Below are 21673 nucleotides of genomic sequence, written 5' to 3' on the forward strand. Positions count from 1 at the left end.
TCAGTATCATTTCAGGATTTGAACTCTTTGAAAGTCTCTTTAACATTTCATCATATATTTTGTTAGATATGTCAGTAGGGGGCGATCTTAAGTTGTCAGTCCTCCTGTTACCATGACCTTGTACAGTAAACTGAAAAACTGGATATTTTTATAAATAAACACTTAAGCACAACTAAATAGTCTGGATATTTGTATAAATAAACATTTAAGCACACGGATAGGGATTGTTAAATGTTGTATTACGCGTTTAAAAAAAAAAAAAGATCCAGCGTGTGTAAGATCAAGTTTGTTTTCGGGTAACGGTAGCAGTAAATGGGTAGCCTAGTCTGCAGTACTACTTTCACTTGTGTAGCAGAAAAGAGCATTTCTGTGAGTATGAAGTTCATTCATGCGGTATCATATTAACTTGTGTCACGTTGCTATGTAGTTCTGGCATATGCAGGCTTTAAAAGAGCTACAGATTGTCCCCGAAAAACAACGGGAGAAAGTTTTGCTAAAAGTAACTTTCGCCTCAAGACGGCAAGCATCGAACCGTCACTTTTGCTTTCATGTTGTTATCATTTACTTAAATTATTTGTTGTGCATGTGCTTCGTGGCATTGTGATTCTGCTTGTAATTTGATCCAAGTAAGGGAAATACACACGTTGCACAATTTAGTCTCTCTATGGATATGGAAAGAATAGCCAAATGAAGGAAGGACAGGGTACAGCAAAAATATTCGATAAACTCCGACTTCACCACATAAAGGTGCTAAAATAAAACTGCTTATTCTATTTTTAGGACTTAAATTTAATAATGGACAAAACACAACCAGGAAGCAAACCAAGGCCATTTCCAGTAACAACACTATTCAAACAGGAGCAACACAACTCTGAAAGAAAGCAGGTGACATACAGAATTCCAGCTCTCTTCTATGATAGTGACGATCAAACCTTCCTTGCTTTTGCTGAAAAGCGGAAAACTGCAGACGACACGGATGCAGATGTCCTTGTGATGAGAAAAGGAATATGGAAGGATGGAAGAGTTGAGGTGAGACTTTATATTAATATTTACATTATTATTTAGTCTTGTACATAGTTCTCTCGAGCTTCGGTATTTATATTAGGCCTGTAATAATCTTGCAGTGTTGCTACGCCGCATGTTTTGTACATTTTAATGTACACTTTTTTCTCTCTCTTAGTGAATGTTTCAAGGTAACATACAGGTATAATTATAAAATAATCTCAACTCAAATCAATATTTCATGTCCATTTATTTAGTGAGTAGCATATAATGTATTAAAATGCAAAGATTATGCTCAAGATTTGCAAACACATTTTTAATAAAAACTGAATACTATCATTATAATGTTTATTATTATTATTTTATAATTATATTTTCAGTGGAATGGTGATCATGAGTTGCTCTCTTCAGCTTGTCAACCAAACCACCGCAGCATGAATCCATGTCCGGTCTATGAGAGAGATTCCAAGACCCTCTTTCTGTTTTTCATCACTGTTCCTGTTGGGGTTTCTGAACACAAACAAATACATAAAAATAAGAATCAGGCACGACTTTGTTACATAACCAGTAAGGACACTGGCAAAACCTGGAGCCATATTACAGATTTGACAGCAGATGTGATCGGTGAGCAGGTGAAGGACTGGGCCACCTTTGCTGTTGGACCAGGACATGGTGTTCAAATGAAGAACGGGAGACTGATTATCCCAGCCTATGTATATCCTTGCCACTCACTCAACTGTAAGCCCACATCACATGCATTCGCATTCTACAGTGATGATAAAGGAAGCACTTGGCAAGTAGGAAAACGTATGGATGGTGAGTCTTGTGAGTGTCAGATGGCTGAGATCATAGACGACGAAGGTAACAGTACACTGTACTGCAATGCTCGAAGTACATCTGGCTACAGATTTGAGGCTCTAAGTGAGAGTAACGGAGAAGCTTTTGAAAATCCTTCATCTGTACATAAGCTGACGGAGACCGGACATGGTTGCCAAGGAAGTGTGTTTAGTTTTGCCCCTGATCAAGCGCCTGAAAAAACATGGCTACTCTATTGCCATCCAACCAATCCAAGCAAGAGAACGTGCCTTGGCGTCTACTTGAATAAAACCCCGTGGGATGCCTCTGGATGGGAGGATTGTAAATTAATCATCCATGATGGTCCAAGTGGATACTCAGATCTGGCTCAGTGTGGGGATGGAAAACACTTTGCCTGTCTAATGGAATGTGGAGAGAGAAGTGAGGTTGAAGGGATAGCCTTTGTCCTTTTTAAACTCTGTGACATTATTTAGGCCAAGGGCGCTGAATGAGACTGCAAAGAAAACAAAAAAGTAATTTTCTTTTAGTTTGCAAATGATTAAAATAATGCTAAAAAATAAAATAGACAAGTACTCACAAAATGAATAATAATCATTTCAAAATATGAAGATCATACATTGCAGTTCAAAAGGTCAGTAGGTCAAACAGCACAACTGTTTTCAACATTGCTAATAATAATAAATATAACACTAAGGACAGCTATGGCTGATGAAAAATCACCTTTGCCTTCACAGGAATAAATTATTAAAATGGAGAACAGTTATTTTAAATTATAATAAGATTTCACATTTTTACTATTTTTTATCAAATAATTGCTGTTTTGGTGAGCATAAGCGACTTACCAATTTCAACAGTAGTGCAGGTCATCAAAATACTTTCTGAAGTATTGTCATCTAGCCAAAAATATCCATAAATAATTATGCAAAGCAGTTTTGTGTCATTATTGCATTTTTGTTGCTCATGTCAGTATTTTTCTTTTGCAAAACTACTTAGCCAGCTGCTTTCCTCACTACCGTGACAGTTCTTCTGTCACCTCATCTTATGCTTTATTTCTCTTTAGTTGTTACAAACGTAGTCCTTTATTAGTGCTTGAGTTGAGTCTAAAACCCTCTATCTTGGACAACATGACAAATCTGTTTTGCAAACTTGTGAAATAAATAAAAGTGAATGCAACCCTTGCATGCCTCTGGTTGGTATCTGTCATAGTTGAGTGTCCATAAGGGTCCCAGTGGATGGAATTCATCTGTAGCTATTAAAGAGTCAAATCACTATGGATGGGCAGTAACTTGGAAGATCCCCAGATATTTGCTGGATGATAGCCATATGACATGTAGTTGATTGAAACGTAACAGTTACATAAAACAGAACAGAACAAAAAATCAAGTAGAGCTTCTTTTTTTTTTTTTTTTTTTTTTTTTTTTATCCAACACAGCCTTTATTGATGTGGAGTTCTTTTAGGGTTTGGGGGACATTATTTTGTGGCCCTTCAGGGAACATTCAAAACGTTTTGGGAATGTTTAGGGGACTATTTCTATAAGACGTTCTGATAACTTCCCAAATGTCCTCTATGTAACGCTCTCTCGTGACCATAAAATAACCAAAATGGAACGTCCCCGTAGTCATATAAGGAACCTGAACTGCAGCACTTTCATTACCAAAAGAGGACATTTTAGGAACCTCCGTAATGTTCTGGAAAGGTTTGGAATTTTCGTCACCTTTAGAGAAATTTTAGGGAACATTGCGCAAGGTTCTGAGAACGTTGCCTTCTACATGGGTATGTAGTAACAAAAGGGTTTGCTGAATTTTACAAAAGAAGAACCCATCACATTGTAGAAAAATTTAAAATGAAATTAATCATGTCACCTTTGCCATGCGTCTATTCTATAACAACTGTCGTATTCTTTTGCCGGTGGGATTTTCTCTGAAACTGGTCTGAGATCATCCCAGCCGTGATGAAAGCATAGTGAAGGCATTGTCTGGAGTCTTGTATGATTAATGCTGTGCAGCAGGATAGTGGAACACTAAAGGTGTTAATCCCAAGATCTTAATGTTCATAGGGGGCAAGATGGAGTCAATTTAAAGCCACATATCATTGCAAAAGAAGTATTGCAAAGGAAAATAAAGTATTGAGCAAAAAGTTGTTTTGCAAACAAAAATAAAGAAAATAAAGATATAATTAATTGCAAAAATCAATGATCCTATTTTATGTCTGCAACATATTTCCCATAGTCACACCTATTAATTTGCAACGCTCCTTTTATTCTGCGATTCAGGCAAGCTTGTGCTTGCGATACCGTTTTCCCTTTGCAATTCACTTTACTATGCATTTCTCTTTATTGCATTGTTTTGATGTGGGGCGTGTTCAGCAGGCCTGGCCACGCCTCCCTCAAGTGACGTCATCTACTCAAGACTCCCCAGGTGAAAAAGAATTATATTAAAAATATACTTTAATAAAGTGTACTAAGTATATTTTCTACATTTTGTACTATTTTCGTCAAATCCAAGTATAGTTAAGTGTATTCAATTATGTATTAACTTCAACTTAACATCTATTTAACTACACTTCTAGTGTAAATTGTATACTAAAATGGAACAACTTTTTTTAAACTTCAAGTGCACTAAAATACACTAATGAAAATCAAGATTCATGAGCAATTAAGCACACTTACAGTACAATTGCATTGTATTGCTATTCTAATGTAAATACACTTAAAAAGGCATTGCAGTGCAAATTATAGTTGTGTTTAAGTACATTTTGTGCATACTGCTATCATACTTATAATTACTATAAACAGTTAATTTAGTATGCCTCTGTAACATTTCAAGTGATCTACAAATGCACTTCCTAACTATATTTAGTGCTTTTAAAGTGTCCCACTATGACAATAATAATGTTTTTGAAGTGAAGTTCAATTACAACCTAAACATCATAGACACGTACTTTCAGTGCAATGTTATTATAGTGTAAGGTAGAAACAAATTGAAAGTACATTTCATTTGTAATTTTATCCCCATTTTGTTATACTTAAGCATGAATGTTGGTATTACACTACAAGTGTATTACATTACAATTCAGTTCAAATACATTAAATCAACGGATTACAAATTGCATTTCAGAAAAGGATCTTTATTATTAACACTAAAGTAACACACAAAAGCAGATATTGGCAAAAGGAGGAACCTTGAACAGTCGACTTTCTCTGAAATGCCGGGAACAGAACAATGGCAAACAACTTACTACACATGCATATCTACAGGTGCTGGTCATATAATTAGAATATCGTGAAAAAGTTCATTTTTTCATTGTAAATTATTTAAAAAAATGTAACTTTCATTTATACTAGATTCCCTACATGTAAAGTAAAACATTTCAAAAGTTTTTTTTATTTTTTTTTATTTTTTTTTATTTGTTGATTAGAGCATACAGCTCATGAAAGTCCAAAATCCAGTATCTCAAAATATTAGAATATTTACATTTGAGTTTCATTAAATGACCATCCCTACAGTATAAATTCCGGGTATCTCTTGTTCTTTGAAACCACACTAATGGGGAAGACTGCTGACTTGGCAATGGTCCAGGAGACAATCATTGACACCCTCCACAAAGAGAGTAAGTCACAGATGGTCATTACTGAATGGGGTGGCTGTTTACAGAGTGATGTATCAAAGCATATTAAATGCAAAGTTGACTAGAAGGAAGAAATTGGGTAGGCAAAGGAGCACAAGCAACAGGGATGACCACAAGCTTGAGAATATGGTCAAGTAAAGCCGATTCAAACACTTGGGAGAGCTTCAAAATGAGTCAAATGAAGCCGGAGTCAGAGCATCAAGAGTCACCACACTTAGACATCTTCAGGAAAAGGACTACCAAGCCACTTCTGAAACAGAAACAACGTCAGAAGCATCTTACCTGGGCTAAGGAGAAAAAGAACTGGACAGTGAACAGTGGTCGAAAGTCCTCTTTTCAGATAAAAGTAAATTTTGCATTTCATGTTGACATCATGGTCCCAGAGTCTGAAGGAAGACTGGAGAGGCACAGAATCCAAGCTGCTTGAAGTCTAGAGGGAAGTTTCTGAAGTCAGTAATGATTTGGGGGGCCGTGACATCTGCTGGTGTTGGTCCATTGTGTTTTATCAAGTGCAACGTCAATGCAGCCATCTTCCAGGAGATTTTGGAGCACTTTATGCCTCCATCTGCTGACAAGCTTTATGGAGATGCTGATTTCCTTTTCCAGCAGGACTTTAGCACCTGCCCACAGTGCAAAAACACTTCCAAGTGGTTTGCTGACCATGATATTACTGTGTTTTATTGGCCAGCCAACATGCCTGACCTGAATCTATGGGATATTTTCAAGAGAAAGATGAGAAACAGTCGATCCAACAATATACAGATGATCTGAAGGTCCAATAGTGCCAGGCTGATCACTTCCATGCCACACTTCACTGATGCTGTAATTTGTGCTAGGAGCAAGTCATTTGCTGTAATATGTGCTGCCGACCAAGTATTGAGTGCACAAATGAACATGCTAAAACAAGAACTTGAACTTTTCTGTTTTGAAAATCAAAAATGGCAGAGTTAAGTGGATTTTCAAATTTGTAATCTGGGAAGTCAGGTCTGTATTCCAAGACATAACGTGAACATGCATGTTCTTCAAATTAAAGGGTTAGTTCACCCAAATAGCAAAATTATGTCATTAATAACTTACCCTCATGTTGTTCCAAACCCGTAAGACCTCCGTTTATCTTTGGAACAAAGTTTAAGATATTTTAGATTTAGTCCGAGAGCTCTAAAGGTAAGAAAAACATCATCAAAGTAGTCCATGTGACATCAGAGGGTCAGTTAGAATTTTTTGAAGCATCGAAAATACATTTTGGTCCAAAAATAGCAAAAACTACGACTTTATTCAGCATTGTCTTCTTTTCCGTATCTGTTGTGAGAGAGAGTTCAAAACAAAGCAGTTTGTGATGATATCCGGTTCGCGAACGAATCATTCGATGTAACCGGATCTTTTTGAACCAGTTCACCAAATCGAACTGAATCGTTTTAAACGGTTCGCGTCTCCAATACACATTAATCCACAAATGACTTAAGCTGTTAACTTTTTTAATGTGGCTGACACTCCCTCTGAGTTCAAACAAACCAATATCCCCGAGTAATTCATGTACTCAAACAGTACACTGACTGAACTGCTGTGAAGAGAGAACTGAAGATGAACACCGAGTCCGGCCAGATAACGAACAACAGACTGACTCTAAGATTACACTACAGATGAAGTGAAATCAGTGTACACTTTAATAAATTATACTTTGTATTACAAATAAGCGTACTTACTAAAAGTACACTAAATTACCACTATACATTTTTGTATTTTAACATATTTTATGAGAGTACTCTGATATGCCACTAAAAATACACTTATTTTAGAGTGTACTGTATAAAGTGTACAGAAGTCACACTTCTAATGAAGTGAGAACATAGTACACTTTAAAAAAAGTATACTAACAATTAATTTCCAAAAAATATATACTTCCCATAAGTACACTGAATTGCCACTCTAAGTATGTCAAATTTAATACACTTAAAAAAAATAAACTTCAATACTATTTAAAATACATTAACAACAAAGTACACTTTCAAAAAGTACATTTCAAAAATAATTTGATTACTGATAAATTATTATACTTACTGTTTGGACTATTAAGTTGAACTTAATTACATCTTTTTTGAAGTATACTTTTAAAAAGTACAAATCAAATACTCTTTAAATAAAGTACAACAAGTAGAAGTATACTTGTTTTATAATTCATGTACTTCATTCATATTTCAAATACATTAAAGTATACTACTTTTTTACCTGGGGATCAGATCAGCAAAGATGAAGGCACCATGGCTGAGAGAAATGCCAATGGATCGTTTCCTTATATTCACACTTTTACTAGCATTATAATGTGCATGGTTTTATTGTGTTTGATCTCCAAGACCCCAAAGCTTCCTACCTGTTTCACTCCAGCGTGTTTCCTCAGTCTCCGTGCTTCATTGTCTTTGTGGGTCTACTTACATCCTACGTGTGTTCACTCCATCGACGATCACCCATCCTTCCAAGATCCACGTTCCTGTAAGATAAAGGACAGTATCATCACCAGTTACCTCTCTGCAGAGTTCATATCACCTGTTTCACTTACCTGCATCACTGTATTCACCTTGCTGTTGTCAATAAACACCCATCTATGTTTTATCTGTGTCTCTGGTCCCTCTGTCCGTAACAGTGGTGCTATCCCTTAAAATGTACTGGGACGGTTAGTTGAGCAACAAGATCATTGCATCTCAATTCTTACAAAGATGTGTGTATGTCTTTGAATTCTTAGAATTGAGAAACATCTAATATATCTGTATTTTATGTCTTCATTTCACTTCTCCACATCAGAGCACACCTATACAGTGGACATGGATTTGGAGCTCTGCACATGTCCTGTTGGCCGTGAGAACCATGCAAAAATTACAACATCGCCTCCATCAACTTTCTTCCCAAAAGAGCTGAAATGAGGGTTGAGCTGCTAAAAAAAATAACAAAAGGTAATTATTTCCTTGCAGCATAGGTGTCACACATAAGTCCATCTTCACAGCCTCAGTGTCTCTTGACTTCCCCTTTACGATTATGATTTCTGATTATGATTACTGATTACTGATATGCCTAAACCAAGCACATTAGCTGTAGGTAAGAAAGTTCAAGTGGGACATAAAACCTTCAGTATACATACTTAATTCTTAATAAAACAACTTGTACAGTGTGACATTAGCATACATTTGTTATAGACATGCCTCCGAGACAAGAAACCTGCTCTCAAAAAAATGGTTTTGCAGCACTGTTGGTTTTACCCCAATCTGTTTTGTTAAAATAACAGGGCTCTCACGCATTGGGCGTGAGACACGCGCATTTCAACCCGTTCACACGCTCACACGCCACACCTTGTATTTCTCACGCAGACAAATCTCCAGGATAATGCACAAGTTGCGCCGCTATTATAGGAATCAAGCGAGTTCCCCATAGAGTAGAAGGCCCTGCCATGCACCAGTTAATCTAATAAAAAAAATATAGCTACCGAACAGCCAATCAGAAAATAGAATTACTGTATCCGGGTAAGATTTAGATATTCCCGCCACAAAAATAGTTATGTTCTGATTCCAACGACACATTCTGTGATTCACGGGCTCGCGCACTGATTCAGATGCTCGCTGAAGTAGTTAGCTACAGAGGAGGACATCTGTCAGTCACATTGATTCACATCTGGCTACAGACTGATCGTGATCGATGTGGGACCATATCCTATGAGTACAGTAAGTCATCTCATCAAATTGCTGGGGAATATTTGTGTCCAGGCAGCTGGTAGGTTAGTTAACAGTTTGTCCAGAGTACTTTTACGTGAACTTGACTGGCTAGTAGTGATGGGCCTTTTTCCAAGCTGCACAGCCCCCTCTGTTGGAAAACATGATCACTACACAATTTCTCCAGCAGGCTGCTGTAGCCTACGCTCGTCGGTCTTTTTGCAATGTATATGCGGGTTGTTTTAAGCAATATGTAAAACGGGGACATTTCCGGGGACAGAACACCAAAAACCGGTCTGGTCACCCTATTTTTGAAACAGTTCTGACCAAGTCCAACTCCGCTCCACATTTGGATTGACAGCCGTCACAACCAACTAGTGACCGTGTTTACTCCTTTCTTTTCAACCACTGGATAGGATTTAAAAAAGGGCTGTTGGGATGTTACTTCTGTCGAAGCGCTGGTAGGTGAAAAACTACGCAGCAAAAAGAATAAATAAAATGCTTTCTTAAAAAGGCAAAAGCACGCATGCACGTTTTCTTAATATTATAAGTGAAAACCAACAGACTGATGAAAATGCGGGACATTTTCTCAATATGCGACGTGCGGGACATTGGGTCAAAATGCTGTGCGGTACAACGCAAAGCGGGACAGGTGGTCACCCTATTAACCGCTAGAGGGCCAAAAATCGCGGACAGCAGCTTTAAATTACGATTATTTTGAGAAAATGAGAGACGTTTTTTATTTTTTATTCAAGTTGTCGTCACCATTTCTGAACAAACTTATGATTAGGTAATATACACAACAAGTTTGTGTTTTATCTTAAGGTTTTCATTCAGTTTAAAACATTACACATTATGTGTAAACAAAAATATAGGCCTAAAGAACAAAAGCATTATAGGCTCAAGCAGCGAGCGGAAAAAACACTAGTAAAGCAGAGCGCGCCAGTTATCGTGCCGAACGTAATGTACATAAGGTACACTAGAGTCGGAATATGGTTACCATGTATTGTTTCACATTACAATGTTGAGGAAAAACAACAATATAATGTGTATGATTATATTACCATTATCTATCTCTTACACTCACTCACTCACTCACTCACTCACTCACATACACACAAAAATGCTGAATTAAATAAATATTTTTTTTATTTGTACGAATGTGTCATTTTTCATATCAGACCCCCGTCCCCACCCAAACCCCCGTCGCCGCTGAAATCTCACTCTGAACTCAGTTCAAAACTTGAGAGCCCTGTTGTGTTAAACTTGTTTATTGCGCCATTAATGGATTATTCCATGCGATTGAAAGATGCGTGTTTATTTGTAACATACTTGTCAAAAGTGGATGAAAAAGTTTTATGTGAAAAAGTTTTATGTGGCTTCATGCACTAAGACAGTGATATTAAAAGTTAAAACTCAGTACGCACCATATTAATAAACTAAATGTGCAGATGAATCCATCATATGAATGCAACGCGCTTAGTTCATATTCTAGGTTAATCTGCACGAATAGCAGGTGGTTTAGGCTATCATCATCATCAGAATTTGATATTTTTAGATTGCTGTTTCGGTATTAATAGCTATGTTAAGCGTGTAAAACATGGGAGGAAAACGCTTATCGTGTAACTAAACGCATTGCGTTCATATTTAGGGCTCATCTGCTTTTATTGGAATTGTGTTTCAGAGTTTGGTCTTTAATTATCACAGTCTTAGTATATTAAGGCCTGGTTTCACAGACAGGGCTTAGGCTAAACCAGGATTAGGCATTATTTCAAATCATTGTAGCTTTGTGCATCTTTAGATAAAACAATGACATCCACATATTTTAAGATGTATCCGTACAATTTGCTTTCAGTTAAAACAGCTAAAATATGCATTTTAGTCTGAAAATAGGGTAAAGCATTTTATCTCCTAAAACCTCCCAGTGTAGTTTCTAAGCTATGCAAGTCCTAGTAAAATTGTCTGAAGCTCTGAAGCAAGTACAAATAATGCTACATTCACCTTGCAGATGCATACATTTTGACATTTTATCTGATATTACTTTTTTATGACAGTTTTTCATCATGGTTTTTGGAGTTCGTCACTGTCTTTGGTGAAATAAAGGAATGTCACAAGTTTATTGAAGGAGAAAATGGCGTTTTGGCTAAGGTAAGTGAATCACTGTATTTGTCTTTTTAGGTTTTAATAAAAGTAGTTAGTTAGAACCCATGGCTTGGCTCAATAAAACTGATAAAGCTGCTCTTCATAACGTTTTTGTTTTAAATTTATCCCATTGGTGTCAACATTCGTTGTCAAGCTGGATGGATGCTCTGGAAAACTGATGTTTGCAAATTGAGTGCTCTTGGTGCCCACTACACAGGTATGAAGAACTACACTCAACAAAATCTTGAATTAAAGCGTTAGTTTACCCAAAAATTAAATTTCTGTCATTACTCACCCTCATGTCGTTCCACACCGGTAAGACCTTCATTCATTTTCAGAACACAAATTAAGATATTTTTGATGAAATCTGAGGGTATCTGATCTACTCATAGGCAGCAACATCATTACACCTTTTGACGTTCAGAAATGTAGTTAAAAACATGGTTACAATAGTCAACGTGACTGCAGTGGTTTAACCAGCTCGTTATTGGCTGACTCCTGTGTCAGCATCAAATGCACGTGTTCAGCTTCAGCCTATACTAAGTTGGCATTCAGATGTAAACAAGGATGACAGTTCCAATTGTTGAATAAAGTCATAATGTTTTTGTTTTTGACCACAAAAAGTATTCTTATCGCTTCATAACATTAAAGTTGAACCACTGCAGTCACATGGGCTACTTTAACAATATTTTTAACTACCTTTTAGACGTCAAAAGGTGCAATGACGTTGCTGCCTTTGAGTGGATCAGATACCCTGGGATATCAGCAAAAATATCTTAATTTGTGTTCAGAAGATGAACGAAGATCTTACTGGTGTGGAATGACATGAGGATGAGTAATAAATGACAGAAATTTAATTTTAGGGTGAACTAACCCTTTAAAACAATATTCTCTCACTGGGGTTATGGTCATGAGCATGCATAAAAACAGATATAATAAGATTGTTTATTACCATGATAAATACAATAAATGCAAAGTAACTGACAGATGTTACATGTATAACACTATTGTTAATGGACAATGTTCTGCAGAGTTTAGCTCTAACTTACCCCAGTGCAACAGCCTGAAAGTTTAACACTTTGTTCTTATTTGAAAATTCCAAAAAACATTGATGGTTCAGGTGCATTTAATTTGGGTCGAGCTAAACTCCGCAGAACAGTCCCTCTAGGAGCAAGCTTTCACACCCCTGATGTAAAGCATGAGGAGGATGGATAACTGAAAGTGGTTGAGTATGTGGGAGCAATGGCAGGGTAATCTTATGGAAAGGTGAATTATTTTAAATTTAAAGGGTAAAGGCTATATTTGGGTAATGTTGTTGTTGTTTGCATCTTTAGAATGGTGACATTGAACTGAAGAGAGAGTGCATAATCAAATCTCTCTGTGTCTACATGAAAGAAGGCCCTAGCAGTCTGATCTGTATATGGTGAGTATATGTGCATTTTAAAATGTTGTTTATTTTCAAGGATGCTAAATGCTTTGTTAAAGTTAATACACAGGAATTTAAGAGTACTGTTTTTGTTTTTGTTTTTTGTTTTTTAAATATCCACACTAGGACAGGACAGGAGGCGATTCAGAAGACTTTGATGGGGATTTATTTCACAAGACTGGAAGGTGCAGATATAGAAAAGAGCCTAGCAGATGTTGGAGTGGTGTTAGGGAGGCAAAAGGTTCTTCAGACCTTAGCAGTGTCCCATATGCCATATACAGCCATGTTGATGGGACTAATATATGGACTGAATTTGAGCTATCCTCCTGGATTCAGGTATACTTTCAAAGCACTGCAAAAGTTGATGGCAACAAGTTATCCAATAAAGTGCACTAAAGAGGAAACTACCATCTGGACACTTTTTCTTTTTTTGTAAATTTGTAAAAAAAAAAAAAAAAAAAAAAAAAAATATTTAATTGTATTTATCCTTTGTTTTTGTTTTTTTCCAGGTTAATTTTCACTTTCTGAGTTTGCAGAAGTCTTTTGATTCTAACATTATCTAAAATTACTTTTACATCAGACTGTTAAAAGCATTTGCACAAGTTTAAAGATTCTTGAATGTAATGACTGAACAGGCTGTTTAAAACACAGTTTATCGCAACTGACAAATACAGTTTGATAACTTGTTACATATCTTGTCTTTTTTTTTGTCTCTACAAGGTAATCACACACAAATAAATGCTGCTTTGAAGGGAGTTACTTTAAATAGAAATCACTGAGTTAAAGTAACAAAACCTAATTGGATGGAACCACTGTCCATAATTGAATTGAGTTATTTGAAACAAATCTCCTTTTGTTGGTTGAATGAAACATATTTGGCTGGTTTTAAATAAACTAAAGCATGTCCACTAAACTTAACAAGTTTAAGTTACAGGCAAGCAATTGAATTGATTTGACATTACTATTTTAAATAGATTCTTCCTCATTCAGTTGTGTTGTCACAACACAAAAATTTTACATAGATTCAAAAAATTATATTAATGTTAATAAAACATTTTTTTGAGTGTGCAGTACTGTTTTTTTTTCTCCAGTTTTTTCAGTTTTTTTTTTCTAATGGTCAAAACCCAGTTTAAAACTTTTATTCAGGATTCTATGTACAATAACATCTGAGAATGTAGGCTACATATGACACCACTGTACTGACAAATACAGTATTTGTTAAGTGGATGAGGATAATCTCATTTTAAAAATGTGATACTCAAAATATTAACAGATAACATAAGCAAAATGTTCACGAAAATACAGTTGTATGGTGCAAAGAAACTGAGATAATGCAAAAACTGAGAATGTGTGACAAATAGAATACTTACAGACACAGAACCAATGATCTGATTACACAAGGAAAAGGGAGAAAAATAAACAAAAATCAACATATCAGTCAAATATATATTTACATATATATACGAATTTAGCAAGAGCTACGGAAAGTACATGCAAAGTCTAGGAGCCATATATCTGCTCTTAAACTGAAGCTGTTCGGGCGGGTGAGAATTGATGAGGCACTCAGCCAGGCCGCTGCCATTGGGGCACAGCGACACAACGGGCAGTTTGCGGAAAAACTGTGATCTTTAACGCATACTGATCATTGCTGTTCTGTATTTGGGCCAACAAGAACACACATTTCGTGGTCTTGATGAGTGCTATTAGTAAAAACAAGGGGAATTTTGTACAACTTTTAGAAACCTTTTCAGAGCACTTTAACCCAGCACTTGCAGAGCATCTGAAAACATCAACCATTTTCAAAGGTACTTCAAAATCAATTCAAAATGACTTAATTGAGAGTATAGCCACTGTGGTAAATAATGAAATAGATCAAGAAATTCAGTCAACTGATTTCTTTGCCATTCAAGCAGATGCCACTACAATGCCAGCTGTCAGTCATTCTGCCATATGTGAATGACAGTGGCGCTATTTGTGAAAGATTTCCACGATGTTAGTGCAGACAGAGATGCCGAATCACTTTCTGAAGTGTTAATGAAAGTAATTCAGAAGTACAACCCAGAGGCAAATTTAATTTGTCAAATATATGACAGTGCAAGTTGTATGAGTGGGCATTGAGGGGGTGTGAGGGCCCGTGTGAAAGTGCATTGCTCACATGCACTTTTTGTGCATTGTTACGCACATAGGTTGAATTTAGTGCTGCCGCAGAAGAATATTAAAGATGCCAAGATGCCTTTTTTGCCGCACTGGACTGTTTCCACTATTTTTTTCTCTCGATCACCCAAAAGAACCACATTACTGACTGAGGCTGACATTTCAGTTCGGATTCCCAAAGGGCTCGGCTACCCGGTGGAACTTTAAAAGTGCAGTATGTGAAGGTCACCAGTGTGTCAATATAGTCTTTGACTGAATCATAATGGAACCAGGATGGGATAATGACGCAATCGCTCAGGCCATGGCACTCAAACAGAAATTGCAGGATTTCAAGTTCATGTTTCTGCTGGATGTTTCTGATCAATTTTTGGACACATTGATGTTTTGTTCCAGGTTCTCCAAGCTAGGTCCCTTGATTTACGATGGTCGTTTGACTACATAGATGCGACCCTTAATTCACTGAGAGCACTTCGTACTGACACAACATTTCAAGAAGTGTATGACAACACTGTCCGTTCTGTTTCGCAAGAGGATCACAGAAGGAAGCGTCAGTGCTGGCAAGGATTTAACTGCAGCAAGCAAGGTGAAGATTCAAGCATTACTGACTCTTATCGATCTCTGTTCTATGAAATCATGGATGCAGTTATCTGTCAGATGACAGAGAGATTTAGTGATATGAAATGAATTGTATCGACTTTACAGCATTTGCAGATTTTGCTAAACTAAAAGGGTTTCCTAATGAAGAAATGGCCACACTTTAAAAGGTCTAACCCTTCTTTGACTGTTGGCAGATAAGTCTATGAAGATAAGCGTTTCCATAAAGCGCCAAGCAACTTACTTCAGATGATTATACAGGATGATTTGCATAGCACCCTGACAGAACTGGTCAAATTGCTGAAGTTGATGCTAACAATTCCCATAACAACTGTGTCTGCTGAAAGGTCTTTCTCTGGCCTAAAGACAGCGAAAACATATCTTCACAGTAACTGTGGACAAGATAGACTATCACACTTTTAACAATTGAAAACAGTTTCTCTGGAGTCAGCCTTAATTGATGAATTGAAGAAGACAGCTGTATTCTACAACAGAGTCATAGACAAATTTGCTGCTAAAAGACAGGAGGAAGGATTTTTTCTTCAAGTAAGTTAATAGGTGAGTAACATTTTAAATACATTGTCTTGTTGGATACATATGTCATTTACGTACATAAACATGACCAAAAGAAGACCTTTATTAAGCAGTTAAGCAAAAAAAAGAAAAAAAAAACCATCAACTGGGGATCGCTAGTGTGCCTCCTCTTTTTTAATACCAACGAGCCGCCACTGAAATGATATACTCATCAGATAAACCACTAAAGTGGGTGTAATTTAATTCCAATTAATTCATTAATTACCATTTTGACCTGCTTCACTAATTTTAATAGAAATCTCAGAAATTACTATAGAAATTTAAAAAGCTTAGCCTACCTGTTTGGAGCAGAGCTGGGCGGAACTAATCCAATCCGGAATGACAGCTCACTAGCGATACAGTTCCAGCAGTCTCATTGGTTAGAATTAATCACGTGATGACGTGAAAAATAATATATATAATATCAATTATTTTTCTGGAATGGCAAAAAATATATATTAGTAATACACTGCAATTCATTTGTTCAGATTAACGTTTTAAAAATAAAGCCGCATACATTTTTTTTCTGTCATAATGCTATCTATGAATGTTGTGTCTATGAATGTTGTGTCCGTGTGACTAATGACTCCTGTGCACAGAAAAACATGCGCCAGTTCAAGTCAGCTGTCAGTTTACTTTGGCACGAGCCGCTATGCGCCTGCACACTTGGCACAGCTCTTGCGAAGGTTGTCATTAATTTATATGAATTTATGATCAGCCTTTTGCTTGACTACCTTATCAAACAGCTAATGTGTTGCTAATGTTACACACACCGTTCCTGTTGTTAATCTCAGACAGAGTCAAACAGCTGCCTTCTAACAATCAGTATCCTTACAAACACTTGGAACTCAGAACGTCAGTGGAGAAAGGCATATAGTTCATCATAACCAGTGTTGGGCATGTTACTTTAAAAAAGCAATTAGTTATAGTTACTAGTTACTTCTCACAAATAGTAACAGAGTTAGTAACTGAGTTACATCATTATAAAAGTAACTAAATACCAAGGAAAGTAACTATTGCGTTACTTTAAAAAAAAATCAAATGTCAAATAACTTGAATGCCCCCAATATTAAATATAAGTCTAAGAATAATTCTTGACCCGACTTGTGACTCATGATCCGCTCTTGCTTATGAAATTTCTCTGTACTGTCATTAAAGAAAATGTAGTTTCATATATATGTTTAAGTAGTCCTAAGTTATGTTTTAAATTCATTTACTTGATTATGAAAAGTGAACACCATGAGTAAGATGCATCATAAGATGCGCAATATATCGGGAGCCATAGAGTGGGTCAGACATGATTTTGACCACTTCATTAAGTTTTGTTTTATAGAAAGCCTCTCTTTAAAGTGAATTTCGTTTTGTAAAAAATGTATCTTAATTTTATTAAATGTTTCATCAACCAATTGCCTGGATTTAATAAATAAGAAGCAAATATAGCAGGCAATATAATCATGGATGCGCGGGCGCGATCACTGGCACGTGAACTGGAGCGCGACTTATAGGCTAAATGAACCGAAACTCGGCGTATAGGCTGCTTGCCTCGCAGACTTGAGAAAGCTTGAAATATCTACTTTAAAACTAAATAATTAAAAACGAAAAGAGTCTACTCTGATTATGTAATCTGAATGAAATGTGAATTTTCTCTCTAGGCGCGTCCAGTATATGCGGAGATGATGAGAGTCAGCAATGTCAACTTCATCTTTGCAGCTGACACTGATTCAGAAAACATTACTTTATTAATAAACAATTAAAATGTCTCCTTGCTGTTTTTTGTCATATTCATAATCATTACTTTTGCCGGTTCTTTATGGCAAGCGTTATGCGTGCGCTTGAGTGCATAGCCTACACTCAAAAAAATGAACAAGGAAGGTTGTGCACTTTACATAGTATATTTATATTCAGTTGACTTATAATAATTTAATTTGTTGACTTTAAATGTTTTTTTCTATTAAGGTCCACATAATTATGTCTCAACTTAACTGTACAAAATCCTAACGCTTTGTCTAAACACAAACCAGTTAAGTAAAAAATTCTTACATCCAGAGGGTGGCAGTATAGTGCGACGCAAACTGGCATGAAACCCCAAAGAAGAAGAAGAGCAAGACGTGTCCGACCCGGGTGTGTCTCATACGTTCTGAAAAGTGAAGCCACGGGCTCTTTGATCGCCCCCTGGAGGCTGGATGCAGTACAGGTCATAAACCCCGCCCTCTCAATGCAGTCGAATGAGACTTCAGTGAAAACTTAAAAATAAATTCTGCTTCAAATAAAACTTTATGAAAAATGTTTTTGGTCATTTAAGGTAGTTGTTATCACACTGATATATATTCAATTGTTCGTTTTTGTGATGATTTAGATTTTAGCTAGCAATTTGATGCTATAAAAACGGGGCGTGTCGTCATGATTCGAACTTGATTGACAGCTCAGCTTGTCTGAGGACTGTCGGAGCTTCGAGGGGAGATTGAAGATGTATTAACTAACTGTTAATTTTCGATTTCTTTGTTATTTAACACCAACAAAATGAGTTGTTCAGCAGTAAACTGTACTAACCGACCTACAGGATCTGACGGATCACTGAACCTTTTTCTGTAACATTAAATATGGGTGTTATAAGCTAATTAATAAATGTTATTAGTTAAGATAACACACCTAATGTTAACAATGTCGGGAAAAAGCAGGTGATCGTTATCTGGCAGTTACTTATTATTTTTATGGGTATAAAATAATAATTAGCAGGACAAAACTAATGATAGCTTACTCTAATTACAGCAATCGATCTCTTGTAACATTAGTTGAACTTGATTTAAAATGGCAGGACCGTTTCTGACGATTTAGAGTTGTTTCTAGTGGCATATTATATTGATTTTATCTACTGAATTTGCTGTTTTAAAAGTATTATTGCTCTAGAAATAGAATAGCCTATTATTTTATAGGTAGAATTTTAAATTGTATATAATTTTTATAGTCTATTTAAAATACATGAATGATGACGCAGTCGTCTGGGCGGAAGTTTGATATCGCGACTCCGCCTCCGGCTCCACTGACGGTTCCTTCTGCGCATGCCCAGGCTCCAAACTTACGTATTGCGTAACATGTCAGCGCCCATTCGGTCGGCCATTTTGGCTTCAGTTCATTACAATGGAAGGAAGCGACGTCGCGTCGTCCATCTTTTTTTACAGTCTATGGTCCGACCATATGCGTCCGACTACACATGCGCAAAGATAATTGATTTTCTGCATACCTGAGTGACCCCCTGCAAAGTTTTTCTTAGATTGGGACAGAGGGACATCTTACCTTTTCAACGGCTGGTAAAGGTAAGAGGATATTTGTTTTTCCACCAGTATCGAGTTTTTTATTAGTTTTTTTTATATGTAATAAGAGATATATTTTTGGCCTGCTTTAGTTTTAGAGAGTTCTATCGTCTTAGACATGCTGAAGTTAGCATGCTAGTTTAGCCACATGGCGCATGTTGATGTGCTGCATATTTCCATTATTTGGTCGAAAAGAAAAGTAATAAGAGATAGAGATAATTCATGAATTAAAGTTCTCTGTCGCTACGATGGATTTACGTTAACTGGAGCGATTCTACGACGGATTTTTTTCCATCAATCTGGGTTTTCCATTCCCGCTCACGGAAAAACTGCTCCGTGTTCTCTCCATTTTAAAAGTTATACTAGTATGTTTATTCTTTATATCATGAACGCCTATTCTACACGTTTAACAAATAGAATTACACAATGTCAAAATGTATACCTGAACTGTGTAACTTCCCTTTTATTTTTCTGACTGTAGCGTTTAAGTAGTTGTAATATTTTGACTCTATTAAAGAATAAAAATACAATAATATGTTAAGATTAATTTAAAGTTGAAAAACAATGCTACAGTCATTCGCTGTGAAACTGCAATACTAAGTTCAACCAGTAGGTGTCCATCCGACTAAAACTAAACTAAAATCTGGTGTCAAAATTAACAGTGGTTAATACTTGGTTTGAATCTTTAGTATTTTCCAATTTGTTATAGCCTACTTTAAATAAAAATTACATAGTGTGATATTTTATTGGTTTGTAGTTTTTTCAGTTCAGATTAATTAAATTTCACAAAATCTTGATAATTGTTTTATCCTTTGCAATTTTTCAGGTCCTAAATGAAAGGTATTTTGTGTTCCAGCCAAGGTGTTTTACTCACAATAGGTAAGATCTGCAACATCTAATGTAAATACTGTTCCTTGCGTGACCATTTCATTTGTTAGTTTTGAGTAGCTTGTTTCTGTTTGTATCCTTTTAATTATCAGTAGCAACTGATAATTTCAGTTTTTAACAGATTATGTATGTTATTTTAAGTCATATGGTCTGTTATTTGTAAAACTTGGCATATTATTATTATTTTTTTTTTTTGCAAGTCAAGTTTCTTTTAACTGAAATCACTTTTTTTCTCCTTTTTTTTTTTTTCTTTTTTTTGTGGTGGTGTGTGTGCTTGTTACAGATATTGAATGTGGCAGTGTAAAGGTTGCGGTTCAAAGACCTCAACTAGGTGTCAGTTACTAAAACATTATAGGTTAAAACATCCTCAATATGGGCGTAGGCATCCATATCCTTGCCCATATACAAGTTGTCCATGTACATTCAAGTCATGGAATGCACTTAGATCACACCTCTGTAGAGTCCATAACAGAGACTCATCTCAGCGAACTTCATCATTGGCTACATTCAGATGTCAAGTTTGTGCATTCGCTGAACTAGGCAATGATAAGGAATATTACAGTGACATAAATCTGCATCTTAAATCCCATGAAACCATCTCCTGTATGTTCAAAGATTGTACATTTACGACAAAAACTCAGCGACTGCTCGATCACAGTGGCCTACAGAATTTCAAATACCTACGTTTCCATATGATGTAGAGATGCAACTTCAAAGTGCAAACCAGAACCTGCATGATTGCAGAGTTCAAGACCAGATGGCTAGGACTGTTCACTGTGCCTGAGGTATGAACTGCTGCTTAAAACATCCATAATCAATGTTATATAATGCATCAGTGAAAGAATTATAGAGTACAGTAGCATATGTTTTTTTTTTTTTTTTTACTAAAATTTTAGTATGCACACCAATAACAGGTTGTTTGTGGACATTATTTAAAGGTGGAGGCAGAATTTCTGAGGATTACCACTGTTCCCCTCGTCACAACGTTTTTTGCACAACTTGACCACCATGCTGATCAGTTCACCAGAGTGCTGAAGAAGCCAGGTGGATCTAAAGGAAGGAAAATTAACCTCACCTTTGCCCCGACTGCACAGGTATAGTTTACTACTTTGTTTACTTCTTTAGAACACATTTAGGAATAAGTAAATTTTGTCTAGTCTGTGTTGCCATTTGTCAGAAACCAACATCTGCAAATGCACCCCATACGAATATAAAATTTCTTTGTTTGTATTTCACAAAGCTTCGGAGATTAAAGGGATAGTTCACCCAAAAATGAAAATTTGATGTTTATCTGCTTACCCCCAGGGCATCCAAAATGTAGGTGACTTTGTTTCTTCAGTAGAACACAAAGGATGATTTTTAACTCTAACCGTCTGTCAGTCGTATAATGCGTGTCAATGGTCACACAATCTATAGGAGTCAAAAAAACATGCACAGACAAATC

General features: G+C 36.3%; 1 protein-coding gene and 1 long non-coding RNA gene across 2 annotated transcripts; both read left to right on the top strand.

Moving 5' to 3' along the window:
* The first annotated feature begins 27 nt into the window (after nt 1-27).
* On the top strand, nt 28-2986 carry LOC137012498 (sialidase-3-like). The gene is made up of 3 exons (XM_067375757.1): nt 28-369; nt 781-1029; nt 1383-2986. The coding sequence occupies exons 1-3, from the start codon at nt 313-315 to the stop codon at nt 2289-2291; spliced, it is 1215 nt and encodes a 404-aa protein (XP_067231858.1). The 5' UTR covers nt 28-312; the 3' UTR covers nt 2292-2986.
* A 4813-nt stretch (nt 2987-7799) lies between these two features.
* Nucleotides 7800-13125, top strand: LOC137012499 (uncharacterized). The gene is made up of 5 exons (XR_010893574.1): nt 7800-8391; nt 11196-11289; nt 11438-11500; nt 12618-12706; nt 12836-13125. It is a non-coding gene; the product is annotated as an uncharacterized lncRNA (long non-coding RNA).
* The last annotated feature ends 8548 nt before the right edge of the window (nt 13126-21673 follow it).

Source organism: Chanodichthys erythropterus, chromosome 22 (assembly GCF_024489055.1).
Source record: "Chanodichthys erythropterus isolate Z2021 chromosome 22, ASM2448905v1, whole genome shotgun sequence".
In the NCBI taxonomy this organism is placed as follows: Eukaryota; Metazoa; Chordata; class Actinopteri; order Cypriniformes; family Xenocyprididae; genus Chanodichthys; species Chanodichthys erythropterus.

Excerpts from the sequence above, each read along its gene's own strand:
- LOC137012498 (XM_067375757.1), top strand. The coding sequence starts at position 313 with ATGGGTAGCCTAGTCTGCAGTACTACTTTCACTTGTGTAGCAGAAAAG. Across the intron at positions 370-780 it reads TAGCAGAAAAGAGCATTTCT|GACTTAAATTTAATAATGGA; the intron begins GTGAGTATGAAG and ends TTCTATTTTTAG. Across the intron at positions 1,030-1,382 it reads GGAAGGATGGAAGAGTTGAG|TGGAATGGTGATCATGAGTT; the intron begins GTGAGACTTTAT and ends TTATATTTTCAG.